At 40.4% G+C, this 19,981-nt stretch overlaps 1 protein-coding gene across 1 annotated transcript in view; it reads right to left on the reverse strand.

Moving 5' to 3' along the window:
• The window catches only part of uba7 (ubiquitin-like modifier activating enzyme 7), a 31,977-nt gene that overhangs the window by 11,223 nt on the left and 773 nt on the right, over positions 1-19,981 (reverse strand). The window contains exons 3-21 of the mRNA XM_070841454.1: positions 19,003-19,137; positions 18,733-18,839; positions 18,558-18,648; positions 18,123-18,255; positions 17,886-17,983; positions 17,657-17,797; positions 17,331-17,495; positions 17,097-17,195; positions 16,918-16,998; positions 16,297-16,452; positions 15,728-15,893; positions 15,381-15,577; positions 14,562-14,626; positions 12,868-13,078; positions 10,570-10,644; positions 9,547-9,748; positions 9,362-9,453; positions 7,766-7,858; positions 6,315-6,506 (exon numbers count right to left, since the gene is read on the reverse strand). Coding sequence (XP_070697555.1) covers positions 6,315-6,506; positions 7,766-7,858; positions 9,362-9,453; positions 9,547-9,748; positions 10,570-10,644; positions 12,868-13,078; positions 14,562-14,626; positions 15,381-15,577; positions 15,728-15,893; positions 16,297-16,452; positions 16,918-16,998; positions 17,097-17,195; positions 17,331-17,495; positions 17,657-17,797; positions 17,886-17,983; positions 18,123-18,255; positions 18,558-18,648; positions 18,733-18,839; positions 19,003-19,137 — 2,499 coding nt within the window. The remainder of the gene's footprint in view (positions 1-6,314; positions 6,507-7,765; positions 7,859-9,361; positions 9,454-9,546; positions 9,749-10,569; positions 10,645-12,867; positions 13,079-14,561; positions 14,627-15,380; positions 15,578-15,727; positions 15,894-16,296; positions 16,453-16,917; positions 16,999-17,096; positions 17,196-17,330; positions 17,496-17,656; positions 17,798-17,885; positions 17,984-18,122; positions 18,256-18,557; positions 18,649-18,732; positions 18,840-19,002; positions 19,138-19,981) is intronic.

The following is a 19,981-nucleotide window of genomic DNA, read 5'->3' on the forward strand; positions in this document are numbered from 1 at the left end:
GAAATATTGCAAACATTAAGTTTTACATGTCTTCTTCATTACATAGGAAATAGAGACTTTACCATTAATTTGATAGTTAAGCTTAAAATTAGCATTAAAACCATGACAAACACTCATTAGGAGCTATTAATAACCTCGCAGCCACTGTGAATGTACATAAACTGTCCTTGTTCCTCTATGAGCATATTTATGTGGCTTTTAAGACCAGTAAAAAGTTATTTAATTTCTATTTCCATTACAGGACCTTGACGTGTGCGTGTTGTTACTCAGTGCCTCATGTGCACTGCAAACATAGGGAACAGCATACAGTATGCAGACAGACAGCGAGCAGACAGTCGTTGTGCTCCACTAAGCAGAGGACACAATCTAAGCTTTTCTGTGCATGTGTGAAGTAATGGTGTCTGTGTATGTAGAAAGGAAGAAGCAAAAAAGACATGACAGAATGCCTTTAAAATTCAGAGTTAATGGGTACATTTCTAAACTTGTGATATGAGGAACAGCCTAGAAACTTAAATTTAATGCTACTAATGAAAGACCTGCAGCCCATCTCCTGCCAGCATTGCTGCTTTAATGAGGGAATAATGAAACAGGAGGACAGGCATCTCTAATAACTTCCACATGGTGCTACCCCTGAGTCCAACAGGCCTGAAGAAAAGAAGTTGTGGCAAGCATGGCAAACCCTGGGACTGACAATGGATGAGGGAAAGAGATAAATGGAAAGCTATATCCATTAACGATTTTGCTGTTTTATCTTGGTTCCTCGTACAAATCTTCATGAAGAATAAGCTTTGTCAGTAAAAAGGTGATCTCCACTATTCAAACTGAGAGGAAAATAGATAAAAGAGCTCCTTCCATCTATATATGAGAGTCTGAATACTTGCTCTCAATCATTCCCACATGCTTTAAGGTTTATTTAACATTCCACTGAATCAACCAGATGACAAACGTGTTCAACACCACAGGGGACCCAAACCAACTAATTATCACAGCACTCAGCTGAGGTATCATAACCAAAACAATGTCAATATTTAAAGCTCTTTTCTAATGCTATGTAAGCAGATGTGTATAAAAGCTGAACATGCCTCAGAGAGACAACTTTATTATCTTTTCCTGCATGAAAAATGCCCATAGCAGAGGTATTGAGCTCTCATCTTAAACCTTGAATACATTTGATTAAAATCAGTCTTTCTAATAAAAAATATCCTGTTATTGTGTTTCTCATTTAAGACTCTGGCCTGTGGCTTACATATGATTAAGAGATGAGAAGATACAGTTGAGGATCATCTGCTATCTATCAAACACCACTTATGAGATGTACCACATACGCTACTAAATAAATGATCTGGACTGCTATCTTTACAGGGGCTTTGATTTAAATGATTTCTTTTGACTGTTTGCCCATTCAACTGCCCTAACCTGTTTAAGTCTATGTCTGATGCTACAGAAATAACCAATGTGCATATATATTGTTATTGACGGCAGAAATGGGAAGATAATAAACTGTAGGGAACTAAAGAACAGCAGTGATGGAACAATGTAATGTTAAAACAACAGATGACTTAAAAACATAAGGTCAGCCACACAATAACACCAACAACTACTACAGCAACAACAAAAAAAACCTGGAAAACAACAGAAGGCACAAGCCGTCTATGTTGATCACAGATTACTCATTATCCCGTGAGCACTATTCATGTCTGGGGCTTGAGTTACAAACTGCACAATGCAGCTCCATGCCGGAGCTCCCAGAGGAGCACTGAGCACCGTGGATCATGTTCACCCTTTTTCTTTACTGGCACAGTCTGAAGAGGCCAACACAGATTTAACCACATGTGAGGTAAATCCCCCCCTTTGTTGTTCTCTTTCTCTCTTTAAGCCAGTCCCTGTTATTTGTGTGACAGATGTGTGGCCTTCAATTATATAAGTGCACAAATCACAAATCAAGTAGCTGCAGGTTTTGTTTTCTACATGTTAAACAACAGATCACCACCCTGGAATGAATGATTACTCAGTGAAAGTGCAAACATCCTTGTTTCTTCCTGACTTCTCCAAGCACATTAAGGAAATAAGATATCAAGAAGGCTTTTTTGCTGAGCAAGTTGTGAATGAAAATGTTGGAGCAGATGAACACAAAGTAGCTGTCTCATACAGCAAGACCACGTAGTGTTCACTGGGAAATCTGGTTTCAGTACACTGCTTCCTAGGAAATAGTCGCCATTTCTACAGACAGTTAACAAAGAACCAGTGGGAGCACTGAGCATGGCTTCCTTGAGATCAGGAGCCTTACCTCCAACACTGCTAATTCAATTAGAGAACCTAAAGGGCAAGCTGGGGAAGAGGGGCAGCAAGGGAGCGTGAAAGGGCACAAAGTTAAGACCAGGGTGTGGAAGATGTGTTTACAGGCATGGAAGAGGGAGTTTTTCCATGGCACTGAACTAGCAGGCAGCATAGCAGACAAGTAAAGACAGAATACACTTGTATAGAGAGTTGGGCAAGCTGCTGGAGGGGTTGACGATGGAGCTATTTAATACCCAGCTGAAACACGTCCTCCTCTGCTTTGGCTCCGGGTGATGTTTCACTGTGTTTTACTGAGGTTGAAGCTCAGTTACAGCTGCAGGAGCACAGCACTCATTCCTCTTTGTTGCTCTTGAAATATCATTTAATGCCTTGTGAAGTTTTGTTTTCTGAAATAACAAGGCATGCACGGTCTATGATCTGAACCGAACTTAAGCGTACTTACTGTGCAACACCTTTCAGCTACATACTGTATTATACAACAGTGGGCTCCTGAGGCTGTACTCCCAATGGCAGATTGGCAACCTGCCATCAGTGTTTGAATGGTGTGTGAGTGGGTGAATGTCACTGCAGTGTTAAAGTGCTTTGAGTGGTCGAAAAGACTTAGAAGGCCACTAGACGAGTACAGTCCATTTATCATTTAACTAGCAACAAAGAGTGCATTTTAAAGCAGTATTCTTTTCTCTTTTTTACTGGCCAGTGCACATGTTTTCACCTGATTAAGATCACATGGCTGATGTGTTAGCAAAGAAATGCCTTTATACTCACTCAGCAGGCACAAAGCAACATAATCATTGATTCCATATGACTACCCAATGACTCAGTTCAATATTCAGTCTCCTTTTAGCTCTTATTTTGGTCTCCACCACCTCCTGATGGAAATATTTGGCTGTTTGGCGCATACAGCTGGTTTATCAATTTATCAAAGAAAACAACTTCCTGCTGCTGCTGCTGCTGCTGGAAAGGGGGTTGATGAGAAAGTGAGTGAACCAAAGCTGGCTGTTACGGGCTGTACGCCCAAAACAATTAACTGAAATACGGTGAAACTGCTGAGTTGGATGAAAATTCTCAGTGGGTTCATCATTATAAGCAACTCCTTTCAAATAAAACTTGGTCATTTTACCATACAAAAATATTAATATGTTCAGCTTCAATTGTCATGCCTAATTTCAGAGAGAAATTGCAATTATTAGAATGTGTGTCACAATATATATTTTGTAATTATTTTACATGAGCTGGGAAGTTCCCTGTGTTACAGTTTCAGTAAATCTTCTCGATTCAATGGCAAATTAGATGCCAACAGTAGAGTAAGATATTCTGACTGAAAACTGAAAACTGTGACTCCAACATCTGAGCTAAGAAACAACAAGCTTTTCGTGGTTAAGCATGATGTCTATGTCAGATTTTGCGCAAACATTTCAAGCCATTTCAGAGATTTTCATCTCTGTGAGCTTGCCAGGCTTTTAATGGCCTGTGAGTTGTGCCCCCCAACTGAAAAACATAAACACAAGGAGGAAAATGATACTACAAGGCCAGCCTCCCATTTGTTTACATATTTCTGTCTCCATACAGAGGACAGCAACAGCGGGGGAAAGCCGAGGGAACTTCCTATTTTGGGAAACAGCTGCTTTAAAGCAAAAAATCCTGTAGAGGAGTTACCATGGTAAGAGAATGAGCAGTAATTAATTTAGTTACAGAATATGTGAGTGAAACAGTTATGTGTATGGACACAGGAGTGATAAACAGCCACATCTAACACCTTTTCCAAAAGCCCTCAATCACAACAACCATCTCAATCACAACAATATATTTCTTCTTCACATTTGTGATGATGCAGGTCACGTTACAGTGGCTGCCAAACATCTGGCAATAGTGTGATATAGTGGTTAAAATACACTATGATGAAGACTGGGTGGGCCACCAGTGTTACCAGTGAGATGTGAGTGTTGTTACTTGATATTAATGAACTGAGACTGATCTCATGAGGGGAGAAGCCTAATCCATTGCAAAAGTAAGCTGAGCTCTTGATACTGCATGTCTGATCAGTGATATTTAACAGCTGCACGCCTGCAGTTGCTTCAAAGGCTGCTTAATAAAACCTCCTCTAAACTTAGACAGATTAGGGAGATAAGCATATTAATAGGTATGTGGCTATGTCTGCTTTCATTCCTGTGAAATACTTTCTGCTATTTTAATTAATTTATATGTACTTCCTTAATTTTCATTTACACATTTCAGTAGAAAAGAAAAGAACGCAACTGTTGCTGGAATTTTGAGGCTCATACCAATATTCTTTTTAATTTTGCAGAAAACTATGTCAGTCGACATTTTTCCTTTAACATAAATGCACAACATTTTAAATGATGACAAACTGATGCGACTGATCCTCAGCTCTGTCTTACCATCTTTTTGCTATGTGTTTTCAGAATGAAAGTTTTATCTATGTGGATCATATTAGAAAAGGGGAACATGTTTGAGGAAATATGATCAATCATTGAGCTGAACTGATTCTTCTAGAGGCTATCATAGACACATTTAAACTATTCATGAAGACTAAAGACAAAAATGTTCTCTTTGGCAGACATTACAGCATCTCCCACTCAGAGGCTAAAGGTTTGCCAGTCAACCACCTCTCTCCCCCCCCCCTCCGCGAGCAAGTGTGTAACTGCACATGTGTGCTCCTTATTTACTGAGATTTGTCTGTGATCCTCGGAACCTCAGCCGCAACTTTTTCCTCAGGTGGTGGCCTTTGCTGAATAAAGCTGAGCTTAAAGAGCTGACGCTGCAACACTAAAAGCTGAAAAAGCCTGGGTCTGGAAAAATCTAATGTCTGCCCATCCCTCTGACTAAATGATTCAACACTTCAACACACTAACCTCTGGCTGGGATGATGTCAGGTACTCGGTCTGTGCGACTGCAATCAATTACTGAGTGTATTCAATGTTCCATGCTGCTTGGGCAATGTTGTGTTTCGGCCAGCAAATTTTAGAAGACAGAAAAAAAATGATGAAGTATGTGGAAACACTCTAACCAAGTTTACAGACAACAACTGTGAGAACACCAGGGTCTTTGTATGTAAGGTAGAGGGCATGCCTGGAACTTCAGAACTGCAGAGAAAGTCACAGCTGCCTCTGTCATCATGGCAGACTTTAATGCAGCTGCAGCACTTTTGTCTGTAACCAAAGCTGAAACCAGACCTACACTGTCTCAGAGCTCCCTGTCAGTGCACCCTCATGTCCCACAGGACACGGTTATCCCACTGGCTAACCCCCAACGACCCCTGTCTGTCAGAGGTTCAGTGCTCTGAGTGACAGAGCTGGCGAGGGCAGCTCTGTCACTCAGCTCCAATGTCTGATTCCCTCCAGAGGTGAGATATCAAGGGAAAAGCAGTCAGGCCTCCGAGGAGGCAGCAAAATTATTCAACTGGATATCCACTCACGCTTTGTCCTAAAATGTGACCCTAAGAGTTGTGTGTTTTGAATCTGGCTTATATGATATATATGGCCATTTTGTGTTTGGGTTTTAAAGCTAGGCCAATACAGCATAAAGAAACTAGTATGACCTCTTGCAAGCTGGTATAACCTCATCATAACATTAGTGTTTGATCTTAAAGGACTCTCTCTTAAATGAATAAGCTCCTGTCCTTTTGCTTTGAGTTACAGTTTCCTTGAATTACCTTATTTTTGTGCAAACACAGAAGCAGTCATTGCTATGTTTGAGCCTCACCTGCACTGCAATACCTAGAGGATTATGCCGATCTAGCTACAGACTTGGCTTATATGCAAGAGATTGACAGTTAGCAGTGGCCTCTTACTCTGAGAGCACCCATTCATGACTTAATGCTCTCCAGTCAGAGAGGAAGTACGTAAATCTACAAAGGACCAAACAGATTTATCCCCAAAGTAGACAGACTTAAATTATAAATGTATATACAGTAAGAGTCAGTCAGGCTATATAAAGTGCCCTACTCAGGTCATATATGTGACTAACTGCTGTGGGCGCATAAAGTTGTTACTCACTTTGAACTTCTGGGCCTGGCTCGGATGGGAAAGCACAAAGTACTGGTTAGCCATGTAGAAATAAGCTGTGCGGTAAGAGCTGATCTTCTTGTGACCCTGCACCAGTTTATACAGCTCCAGGCACATCAGGCCCGCCACTGCGCTTGTGGTGGTAGCTATAGCCGGGATGATTCTTCCAGCTATACGCTTACTCTGTGAAGACAAAGGAAAGTTCACCTTTAAAACAAGTGCTGCAGAGTTGAAGAATTCAATATTATCATTTATCATCTTTCATCATCAACTATTACAAGCAAATGGTATCATAAGTAAAGTGCTTATTATGCAGCTGGATCGGCCTTATCAGAGATTAGAGATTACTATATATTTATATTATAGAATTATCAAAATACCCTTTTTATTGCTGTTGCTGGTCCAGGTGAAGCTAATTGCTATTACTTACTTTATAAACTGTTAGACAGTTAAACCTGTATCCATTCATCATATATAAAATGGTCATATGTGTGGTAAATTCACAAACTGCAAAGTAACTAACAATATTTCACTCTGAAATATGAAAATAATGAAATATAATCTAACAATATAATAATAAAGTACCTCAAGACTAGATTTACGGTAAGTACAGTACTTGAATGTACTTAGCTATTTTGCTACAATTTTGCCTTTTTACTCCTGGCTTTATTTTACAGCTATAGTTATTCGTTGCGCTGAATTTCAAGGTTTTACATACAAACCATACGGTCAGCTTCTAAATTATGATGCAATGTTACAGATTAAACTACCCAACCAAGTAGTAATTTTGTTGCCAATACTTCTGTTTTTAGGCTTCAGTATTATGTTGAATGCCAGAATTTTATTTGCAGTGGAATACTCTTAATTTGACTTAATTTGACTCTTAATTTTATCCTTACTGTTTTATTATTTCAACTCTGACAGTGACATATTGCCTAGCTCTCGTAGGTATGGTTTATAATGTAGGTATATTGTATGTTTTGAAGACGTTTGTGAAAAACCCTTTAATGGTCAGTAAAAGTAAAGTTATTCCCAAACAACATATAACAAGATATATAAAATCTCTATATGATTAGACAAGGCTAACTCTTTTGTCTCCCCTCACTCCGCAGTACCCATCCCCCCCCATCCCCCATCTGTCTTGGCTGTGTGTGTCTGCACAAGGCCTGGCTCAGGTGTCACCTCCGAGGCGACAGGTAAAGTGCTGTGATTAGTTCTGCTCCAGGAACAATAGGTGAGGAGGTTGTTTCTGTGGCTTTAGGGCAGGTGTGTGCAGCACCAACTAAAACCATGGCCCCAGAGGGGGGCGGAGTGGTCTGTGGTATTGTCCTGTATTTTCTTATCTATACTGCCTCCCACTTCAGCTCCATTCCTCTCATTTTCCAATATATATATTTTTTATCCCTGACAGAGATTTTATCAGAGATTGTGAAAATGTTGACCTGATGCCTATCGGCTGCAGGGATGTCGTAGTTCTCCGCTCTCAGGTTGGAAGCAGCAACGATGTAGTCCATGTGGAAGTTGCTGTCATCATCCTATGACAGGTGGGATGTTAAACACACAATATATCGGTCATTTTTATAAGCACTTCCAAAGCTTGATACACTGGAACAAACATATTGTGTCCATGCCAAGTGACATCCCTGTTGATATGAAGCTCAGTTCGCCTTCTTTGATCTTTGAAGGCTTTGTTATTGTGTCAATATACGACTAGGTCACCCCATCAGAATGCAGTGGAAATCAGATTTCTGTTGTGATCGACATCGCCAGTGAGGTCATGCCACTGCTACTGCGGCTCTACAAAGGCTAGCAAGGTGACTGTCACTCAGGGATGGCTTTAGGGGTTGTGAAGAAGCTCCTAGCTGGCAACCTGATGCATTTAAAACCCTCCTACACACATTCCATCTATCCACAGCACGACCTGGGCACGTAGGGATCAAAATGAAGAGAAGGGGGAGTGTGGTCATTTGGGGATCTCATTCTTATTCGAGATGACATTCGATATGTCCCCGACTTACCTCATACACCTTCATTACTGCTTCTCCTGAGTCACTGAATGCTTTACTAGAACCCCATTCACGCTGCCTGAGAGTCATCTCAGCCTCTCCAAATTCCTCTAACACTCACCTCTGTAGCTACAGCAACTGCACCCTGTATGGCCTGCATATAGCTCTTAGCTGAGGTTTTCAAGAGGTTAAATTTGAACCCTCACACTACCAACCTCCATGAAGATGAACAAAAAGCTTGTATAGAGGTGAGAATTTAATTATTCCACTCCTTTTCCAAGGTAACCCAGGTAACCTAGGAATGAACTGGAGGGTCAGTAGGTCAACAGGTGAATAGGATAGGTCAGATGCAGAGGCTATATTTCATCACAGGGCTTAACTAATTATATTCTTAAACTTATACTTTAGTAGAGATGTCCACAGTCACACACGATATTGTTATAAAAGCATTTAGTGGAATTCTGCATTTGTTTAATCTCACCATTTATGATATTGCTGACACAGATTATGTATGTTTCTGTTTTATTTCTCCAAGATTTTCTTTTTTTTTTACAATCGTCCTGACTCAAAGTCTGCTTTTTTTTGCTCTTCCCCATTTTCTTCTTGCTGTGCAGCATCTTTTGGTGGTCTGTATCCTATTCCTTACCTTGCCTGTTTTTGTACTATAAATTACTACAAAAACAAAGCAGCTCTCACACAGGCCTGTATAGAAATAAATCTGCTCCACATGAGCTGGCTGACAGAGGGAGGTACTCTTTTTGCTATTTTTGCAAATAGGACGTAAACCTCTGAAATATATATCTGAGCTCTTAGACCTTATAACAGTGAACACAGAGTACAAGCGAGCTCTGTTTCATGAATGTGTTGAGGAGAAGCACAGATTCGGGTCACCGGGGACCCAAAGATGAAGGGAAAAAAAAAATGGCATTTTCTGAAAGCACCTACAGAGCTGAGTGCAGCACCCTGCTAATGCTCAGCCGCCAGTCTGTCTGTGGCTTCTGCAGGGTGTGCAGCAGAGGTGACGCTGCCTACCTTCTCAAAGTCGATGGGGTACATCTGCATGGCTGAGCTTTTAAGAGATGGGGAGGCCAACTTTCCTTTCACCTCCTCAAGTCGAGCTTTTTCTGGTGCAAAGACACAGAGAGAGTAAAAAAAAAAGAACCCCTGGTAGAAAGTGAGTTAATAACATTAAATATCACAGACTTAAAATAACACACCAGCATCATCACAGCCCTTTTCTTTCTCCTCCTCCATTTCCTTGTCGGTGACATGAATCTTCACAGAGGACTTGGGAGTGAAAGACGGTACATGGACTATCTCTAAGATTCTGCGTATTGAAGCCCAGTCTCTTGTCCCGTTGATCCCGTAGATGTGGGCGTACAGATTAGCTGCTGCCACCACATACTCCATGTGGGTAGTCTACAACACAGAATGACAATATAAACTAGTAATTAAATTGAAACCTCATTGTCATGTTTTTACATTGCAAAGACAGGAAAGTCCTACACAAAAGTCCACATGTAAAATAATTTAAAACTGATTCAGTAACGAATCCTTGTAGCAGACCTCTCTACTTGATAGAACTGTAGACAAACATTGAAAAAAAAAGTGCATTAAGGCCAAATTACATCCCTGAACAAAATAGGCAGCAGTAACAATTCTCTTCACTTGTCTAGATAATTCAAAACTGACACTGCCCCTAGCATTTGCAGTTGTTGCCTTGTCTGTCAAATGTGGGAGCTTAAAAAAGGTAAGAAGACACACAGATGGAAGAGCAAAAAGAAACTGTAAAAGAGAGTCAGAGTTGGAACTGAGAAAAGCTGAGGTGAAATGATTGAGACAGAGAGGAATGCAAATCGTCTTTGAGGGACATTGTGAATTGTCAGTTTATCATCGCTATCAGTGCAGCATCACGACCTTCAAACTTACAGCATTTGCAGCTTAATATCCGCTTGTTAGTATGAGTATGTGGAAGTCAGCTTGGCTATCAGGGATGTAACTATGTGTGGAGAGCAGATTATTATCTGCTTTGTATTGTCCATGTATAGGTTAAGTGGCATACACAGCACAGATAAGGATCCAGTATATGGTCAGAGTGAGGAAGAGGCACTGACGGACCAGATAAAGAAGGAATTCGAGGACTCATCACCATATAGTGCGGCATTTTTCGGTCATTCCTGTCCACAGTTTTAGGGTGCAGCATTATTACTGCACGAGGAATCAGAGCAGACACTACTCACATTGTTGGGGTCAAAGGTCAGCGGGTGAGGGCATCTCTTGGATCCAGACCAGAAGGGTAGACCATTAGAAGTAATCTAAAGAGAAGGAGAAGAAAATCCCTGAAAATATTATAGCAGGAACATTATTTACATCAGAGTCGCTTCTATTTTTATTCTTTAATAGACTGACTCAGCCCATAATACAACAGAGACAACGGCAAAAAAAGATGTCACACATTGTCTTTACCACATATACAGCTCAGTATCAATGAAAATCCCCTCATAAAACATTACTTCATCGTTTACTTTTGGACACGGCAGGAGTCCTAGAAACTCCCCGTGGGACAGTCAGACTCATATTGTTATCAGTCGTGGGTTGACAACACAATTTGTATGTCTGATAAAGGAACAAAGGGGCTGAGAGCTTTGATGTTGCCAAATGGTCCATATGTTGGGGAAGAGAGAGTCTCCTACTGGTGGTGCCGGTTTTCACTGCAGGGGTGCTGTCTTCAAAAGGCATCAACAACATTCTCCTCTTCACAATCAGGATTTAAATGACTTCAGGGCACAGTCATTGGATCAATAATACTTCATCCTTAAAAAGGTTGATACTGCTTAGTTTAAGAATGGATGTGGTGTTCTTGTGGCCCCTGGCAGATTAATCAAACATGTCCTGCTCCTTTCTTAATAAATCATAGATGGACTTTAAGATTATTTGGATTATCATGCAGCAATGCTCTGTGTTCTGGATGAGGAAATGTTCTCTGATCCCCTCTTGCTACTGGCTATTCCTTTGTGCATGGTTCTATTGAATGTCTATTCATGTTGGAAAAGCTATTCCTCCTCTATTGCTCGTCCTTTTTTGCCATTACAGGGTTTTTTTTAGGGGAGTTTAAGGATAAAACATGTATGCTGCACAGATAGTAAAACCCTTTTGGGCAAATTTGTAATTTGTGAATTTGGGCTGAATAAATACAATTGACTTGATTTCTATCAATTATTATTTCATAGGTGATTAGCTATTTACTTTATTCTATGAATTGTTTGTCCTACAATTATTACTAACAACTATTATTAATTTTACAATTTTAAGAAAGAAAGAAAATTAGCAAATCATTGAATAATCTATGAAAAATCACTGCAGTAACTTCATTAGCAGGCAATGAGCCATTCACTGTAATGAAATTAGAACTGAAACTAGAGCATAAATATATCAGATACACTGTAAGTAGTGCTTCTGCATTTACACCGAGAGGCCTTCGATGTTATTTTAGCTGTACCCATATATTATACTGGCCTTCCATTCTATATTTCTTTCCTGTGCACAGACTTGGGTCTTGTGTGGAAACTCTGCTCCCATAATATCTTTGGTTCAGATCCATCCATTGTTCCATAAGTCAAAATTTAAACTCACATGCAGATCCACGCTCACTTCTATATGGAGGCTCACACTCAACAAAGTAGCTGTTATGTTAGATATGTGGGTCATCTGTCATGCTTGTGTACCCGTATTTGTCAGCTAGGTTTGTGACCGTTAGTTAGATGCCTTATCATAGTTCCTCAGAAAGTTTGTGGTCAAAAGTGACATTCAAAGAGGACAATGAAAACATAACTGACTAGGACAAAGATAACTATAGAAAAAAAAGAGAAGAAGAAATTATAACTGCCACAGAGTTTCTGTATGGTGTGTTGTGATTATGAGGCTGCAACTAAATGTTCTTATATTTTCTGGATTGGTTTAAATGCTAATTGCAACAAATGAGAACTGGCTCAATTTATCAGCATAACTCATAATAATACCAGAAATAGTTTGTGCCCTACTATAAATATTTAAGCAGACATGAATGGAAGAAAATCATTGCTGGTGAGAGGGATTTCTATATCCCTGCAGGGACATTTAATGAGGGTAGAAACAGCCAGTTGCTGGACTGGGAGTGGGGTTAGTGAGGGTCTGTTTGGGTTGATACTGATCCGTGCTGCCCCAGGTGTGACAGCAACATGTGACATCACTCTGTCTGCATGCTTCACCAGATTACAAACCCTCAGAGCCGCTCAGAGATATTTATCAGCCATGGCTTTCAGTGGTTCAGGTTTCAAACAAGGTTAATGGTGTTCGCAGAGCCCAGGGAAATATGCTGCATTACTCCATGAGGTGAGACGTGAAAAAAAACAAAACACTGATTGGCATTCCCTTTGCTCTAATGTTATACTGTAATGTTAAATAGATTGCTATGCAAGGACCTTACATACACCACAGTGCCCCTCTGTGTCCGTAAACAAAAATTACAAAGCAGTTGTTTTTACTTCTAGTTATTTTACCTGTTCAGGAGGGAAACTGTGCAGAAGCTGGCGGATATCATTGTTATAGAGAGTCTGCAACTTGCAACGTGCCCAGCTGATACAGTCCTCCCACGTAGCTGGACGTTGTCCTCCAGCTTTCATGTCTGCAATGCTGCTCCACACCCCGCCAAGTACCTCCAGGGCCTCTGCGTCTCCGACACCAAGAGTCCGCTCTACAAACCCTGCATCTCTGCAGGAAACAGTGCAGCAATTCCTTTTGATTTTATGACAGACATACAGTGACCTATACAGTAGGCAATAATCATTTGATGTGGAAAAAGAAAAGACAGCTTTAGTCTGAATGTTGTGTCTAACTTTCTGAGTAACAGCTTTGACATCTATTTTTCTAGCTGAGCTTGTTTTTTGCAGCTTGGGAAAGAACATTTGATCTGGAAAGTGAAAACAGGGAAAGTCCTCATGGAAAAATATTTGGTTCCAGTTGTTGGTGACTCAGAGGGGATTCCTTTGACGCTTGGCCATGGACTAATAAGATGGGGAAGGGAGTGTTTAGTAAGCTTGTAGTGCGCTGGTCAGTGCAACTCTATACCACATGCTTAGACATTTCTTGCGCCATTATCATATGCCAGCTCAAAGGGATCTACCTCCCCTGCGCGCAGCTACACCTAAGCAGGTCTAAACAGGAACATTTTGAGTCATAGTTTTGCACAGAGCTGCATGGGTGGGGGGAATAGTGTGGCAAAATGTGAATGTTTCTTTCCATGACCTCATTAAACATGACTTAAAATTCACTGGACTATGACATGTAGCTGACCTGCCTCATGAAAATGCCAGGAAAGTTTTGACTGCACTACAAAGAGATCTCCGAAGGAACGATTTCAACACATTAATACATTTTCTTATGTCTAAACATCTGTGTGATATGAGAAACTTTAATGGCTCTGTGAACCGGTGAGCACCAATTCTGCTCTAGCCACGATTTGTGCTTCTGTTTAAAGACACATGAAAGCGTGTAAGCACTTTACAATGAGGGGGGATTATACCAAATCTCACCAAAACAAACAGAGAGACATCTTAAAACATGGCCGGATTAGGAGGCTCTGAGGCTAAAAGCTCCGACAGAGTTTGGGCCTTGAGACTCAAATCTGTCACTGACATACTGTAACATTATAATTAGGTCACTGTTTTATGGTGATCTCTGTGTTCAATCCCTGACGTTGTTTGAGTTGTTATTCATAAGATAACAAAATCAGAGATTCACAATCATTTAAATGTCTAAAAAATATAAACATTGCCTATAGGGCCTATAGCCACCTACAAAGCCCTTTGACATGTTATAGTGCTTTTCTGCAGTGATAAAATCTCTTTTTCTATATAGCCTCTAATTAGTTGAGATAGTTCATCAATTATTTGGAGGAAATACTGTTAGATTTGCTGTGAAAGTTATACGGCAGAGTACAGCCTTGCCAAGACAGACTGTTTATGTAATTTTACTAGGGGTTTCCTGCCAAAAGCCAACCGCACGTTTTCCTGTTTATTAAACAAAATAATGAGTTTGAATCACTTCATTAGCTTTTGTAGGTTTGCTGGAATGCAGAAAAAGCACGCAGTGATCATTAAGTGTTAGCGCACTGGCAGCAGATTGGTGAAAGTAATTTCACACGTTTTATTTAGAGGCAACACTTGTGGGGAAAAAGGACTGCATCATGTCTTACCTCAGAAAGAGATTCACATTTTCAGGTGTTTGTTTAAACAGTCCTTCAAACTGGTCTCTGGCCCACTAAAAGAAATGCAATGCCAGATTAGTGTAAGGACAACCCAGTTAAAATGTTTGTGACTTTTCATACTGGATAAGATGAATACCCTGAATCCTCAAAATAAGACCTAATATAATTATAGGACGGTTCTGCAATGGATTTATATCTGGTCACCATGATAGCAGCAAGGCTGTATCATTGGCAATGTCATTCTGTATGTTCGGTACCACTAAATGATGGATTGCCATGAAATTTGGTACAAGCATTCAGGGTGCCTTTTCCTCTAGCGCCATCATCAGGTTGACACTTTTGTTTTTTAGATGACCTGACAACTAGTTGTTAGATTGCAATGAATTCTGTTAACTTTGACGATTTTGACCTTTAACTTTAGCACCACCGTCTGGTTCAGATTGGTTTATGATCAAATACTAACAACTAATGACATTTTCATTACCACAAGCTATATGCTGTATTTGGCGTTAACACGCTAAATTAAAATGGTGATCAGCTCAAAGCACCACTGTGTCTAATTAGATCCTGACAGAACCGCTAGCATGGCTAGACTCTTGATGAGATTCTAGTGCTGTAGCCTATAGAACAGTATTGTATAAAAAGGTGTGGCAAATTTTTTGCCATGCTAAGTGAGAAGTTTTAAAATGAGCCACCACCAAGTACGACTGTTATAGATTTCAGTCTGTTTATCTACAAAAAATTAAGTAGTCTAGTCCTTGTCCTAGTAATCACAAAGCTTAATTAAACTGAATAAGTGCATCGTACCTGCAGGGTGTGTTCAATGCGGTAAGGGAAGTTCTTGAGAGTACACAGTGGGATGGCATTGTTAGAACTTGATGTGTCCTGCCCATAAGACTCTGTTAGGTGAGGCACCACCACCAGAGTGTGGCCCTGGTTTCCTTGAGTTCCTCCATCCAGCAGTGGCTTTTGGTATTGAACGCAGCGTCCATCGAGGTAGACTCCTGTGCGGCAAAAAGAGGGGTTAAATGCTTTAAAATTTACTTTTACGAGCATGTCTTGTTAAATATGCACTGTAAATGCTCTGGTATAATCACTGCGGTAATGAGAACGCAATATGATAATGGTAATGAAGACAGAGTAAGGGCCCTCACTGGCTTCCACATTATCAAGGGCTGAAGCCACTCCATCCAGACCCCTGAAAAAGTTGTAATCATACACTCCTTCGCTGTCAGGGTCCAGACGATTCTGGTGAGCAGTGATTTTCATCCGTGGGTTCATCTCTTGCACTGCTCTGGCTGCAATTTCCGATTTTGGTTTCTGTTAATGGACAAGAGAGCTAATGGGCGGTGTGTCTGGGAGGTAATGTTTGTGAACACTGTAGGTTATTTCAGACATAAACAATGGACAGATAGAGGAAGAATTGAATGTCATGTTACTTTCTACAAAATCAACATCCAGATTTGTTATTAGATCTTTCTATGTGTCTACTCCAAGAAACCAGCAAAATCTAATGCGTAAAGAAGGCATCCTTAGTCTTTAATAATTCATTTGGCATGTTTACTGTACTGTCAAGACACTATATTCTGTGTGTCTCACTCCTTTTCTATTCTATAACAGTAGAGTAAGAACATTTAAATTTTTTTAGGGCAGATTTTCTGTCGACATGCCCACTAGAAGGAAGAGGAGAGGCTGTGATACACTGTACTGTGCATTTTCTCACCCCAATGTCCTGAGACCTGAACAGGAACTGTCGGTTCAAGTTGGATCTCTCTATGAAGTCCATGTCTGTCACGGTGATGTGCCCTTCTTCTCCAGCACCAAGCCCAATGAGGGCAAAGTTTTTAAGAAGCTCACAGCCAATAGCGCCAGCTCCCACCTTGAAATTTGACAGGAGACTGCATCAGACTATGGCTCACGCAATGCAAGTAAATGTCATCAACTTAAAGCTGCGTTTTACAGATAAAAAAAAAAAATCTGTCTTTTACAATTAGAAGAATTCATCTTTTAATGCATATAACTTGTTTTACTACTTTGTGTTGAGTATTTCCTGCGGTGAAAGAGACGCATGCATGCACTCTCTCTCTAAAATACACACGAAAAGCCCGTAAACAACAGTAGAAATAACATTTTTACAGGAAACAGGGAAAGGGCTTGGCACTGTTGAACGGCCCCTGCACACCAAGAGGTCAACACTGGCAGGAAATGCCACCTGAATGGCAGGCGTTTCCTGCATGTGCCATCATTAACACCAGACAAGATCAAAGGAAAAACACAGATGGAGCTCCCTGCATCCCAGTGCAGAGTGTTCCCCCTGCTGGACAAATATCAAACCTGCCCTCACCAGGAAATATTTCTGCCTCTCAAGCTTCTCCTGGAACGCTGACCCAAACACAGCAATCTGTCCATCGTACCTCCCGTGTTCCTGTCAGAGAGGAAAATAAAATTGTTTCACCTACATCTGACTGAATGTTCCTGACTGATATATGTGGATTGTTTAAATCAAGGGATCTCTTAACATACAGGGGCGAAGTCTTCCAGTTGGTTCTCCTCTTCAGGGAGGCACTCCAGTGCATCAAAATAAAACCACTGCTGAAGAGGCATAAATTTCCTACTGCATGCCTGCAGGAACGTTACAGAGTGCAAAATATAGTCAGCTATACACCACCACGTAGTAAGTGCTAAGCTTTGTATAATTTATGTACACAATGTAACAGCGTTGAAACTAATGCTACAGACATCAACCTTTAACTTCACCTTAATAACTTCTTGAGCAGCAAGGCTTCCAATGAAAGCATTGATAGGAGCCAAGTCACCCTGGGCTGTGTAGGACAGGGTTCGCACAGCAGCTTCATCCAGCTCTTCCAGCTGTGCGACCGTATTCAGCTCTCTCACTTTGTCAAGCAGGACTTCTGCATCTGACTGTGTGGGATGAATCATGTCAAGAGCTGCACTGACAATCATACTACAGCACCCTAGCCTGATTTTGATTTGTTTTACTATCTTATCGTTTACTTATCACACAACTCATTTTGTAAAATGTAACCAAATATTGGCTGTAATGCACTGTGACTTTCACTAACCTTAGACCAATGATGAGGGAGTCTCTGTTTTTCCTTCACAAAGCTGTGGAGGGCTTGAAAAGCCAAGTGCAGGGTCTTGTGCCGAACAAAATCATTCCTTATCAGCAGCTGGTGATCCAGTAGAGCCTCACTGAGTGGTTTCTGTAATATGCGTTATTTCATCACCAAAAAGGGTACAGTTTTTCAAAAGCAAAAATATAGTCAGTTCAAATTAAATATTGATACTTACAAACTTTACTATGCAGGGCTGTTTTACCTCTGTCACTACTCCACCCCGTTTATACTCAGAAAAAGCTGAAGTGTCACTAATGCTGAAGGAGTGCTGGCCTGGTGATAAATAACATACAATGATATAAAAATACAAATTCTCGACACAAGTTTAAATTCTTCTAGGATCCTCCTGAACAGCAGAGGAAAGAAACAGTGATGAAACAAAGCAATCATGGCAAGAAACACTAACTCCCACCTAAGACTTTGATCTCCACAGGGCTGATGCTGTTGAGTTCTGTCATGCCTTGAACTTCGGAGAAGACAACTTTGGTGCCATCTGAAAATCCATGACTCTGGTCATCCAAGCAGGTGACCACTCCAGGATTCCCCTGAAACAAAGTCATATCGACAACTTTCAAATTTTAAAGAAATGTTCTGGTAATAATGTTTAAGTGAGTTTATTTTCTACTCTTTTAGAAAACCTGTAAAAGACATTTGGATTGGGTTCCATTCTGTGTGGAGTTCGCGTGTTCTTCCTGTGCATATTTGGATTTCCTCTCACAGTCCAAAGATATGCGGGTCAGTTAAAGTGGCTTGTAGGCGTAAACGTGTTAACATGTTAAAAAATGCTGGATCTGCTTTTAAAAGACATTTAATTAGCCAGTAATAGAAAACAAATTAAATGTATTACCCTGGAGATACTTTCTATTATCGCTGATGTAGGCATTTCTCCATCCTTGTCCAAGACTTCAAACTCATCCCCAAAGTCACAGAACAAGTGACTGCAAATGAATCACAAGGTTTTTCTTGTCAATGAATTATTCAGTATATTCCATCATTTTTGACAGCCTGTTTCACTCACTTACCCACAGAGTCCTTTGGTGTCTGCTACAATGAACTTGATTCCATGCGAATGGCAGAGATTACCAAAGCGCTTCTGATCATCCAGTGAGGAGTCAGTGAGGACCACCACCTGAAAAATTTTAAACCAGGTCATTGGGGGTTTTTTGTGGAAAAAACACATCAGGTAGAAATTGGAGGTAGACACAAAACCTAATCATTCAGTTTTATAATCCCAACATTAATGGATATCAACATGAAAACTTTATGCACCATTAGGTACTGTAGTGAAGTACCTGGAAATTCAAGAGCAGGTTCTCATCCAGTGGTTTAGTGAGGGCCGACACACACACATGTGGGTTTAAGGCAGACAGCTGCTGCAGCGAACATGTGGCTCGGTTCTGACCAAGATGCGACTCCTTCAGGAAGAACTGGTAGGAAATTAAATCACAGGTTCAGTCTCAGGTCCATGGTCCACCTAATTGCCTGTTCTGGAGCTTTTGACTTTATCACACAGTCCTCAACTGCAAACTGAGTTTGCTCAGTTGTCATGAAATGGTAGCTGCTGCCAAGCATAAGTGACTATAATCAGCCCACATTAAAAAAAAAAAAATGCAATTGCATTGCAGTTATAGTTACATTACCAAGGATTACATTTTCGATTACTGCTACCCAGTGTCCAAAATAATATGTAGCAGTAATCAGATGCACTGGGCTGTGTATATACAGTGGAGGAAATAATTATTTGATCCCCTGCTGATTTTGTAAGTTTACCCCCTTATAAAGACATGACCAGTCCATAATTTTTATTGTAGGTTTATTTTAACAGAGAGAGACAGAATATCAAAAAAAAAAATCCAGAAAAAAACATTAAATAAAGGTTATAAATTCATTTGTATTTGAGTGAGTGAACTAAGTATTTGATCCCCAAGCAAAACATGACCCTTGTTGGCAAGCACAAAGATCAGACGTTTCTTGCAGTTGGTCACCAGGTTTGTGGACATTTCAGGGGGGACTTTGGTAAGGTAATAGTGAAACTTAACTGATTTCCTTTCAAAAGGCCATTTACAGTAAATCACATACTCCATTCAACTGCTTGTTCACATATAAAACCAAAGTTATGAACCTTCATGATGACAGATATGTTAAATGTACACAGTGGGATGGTATTTTACCAGAAAACATGTTTGGCAAGTTGCTTTTGCAGGTTATTTGTTTAAATCAAAGTATGAGTTACACCCACGACACGTATCTTCTGAAAGATGAATGTGCATT

Source organism: Pempheris klunzingeri, chromosome 2 (assembly GCF_042242105.1).
Source record: "Pempheris klunzingeri isolate RE-2024b chromosome 2, fPemKlu1.hap1, whole genome shotgun sequence".
Classification (NCBI taxonomy): domain Eukaryota; kingdom Metazoa; phylum Chordata; class Actinopteri; order Acropomatiformes; family Pempheridae; genus Pempheris; species Pempheris klunzingeri.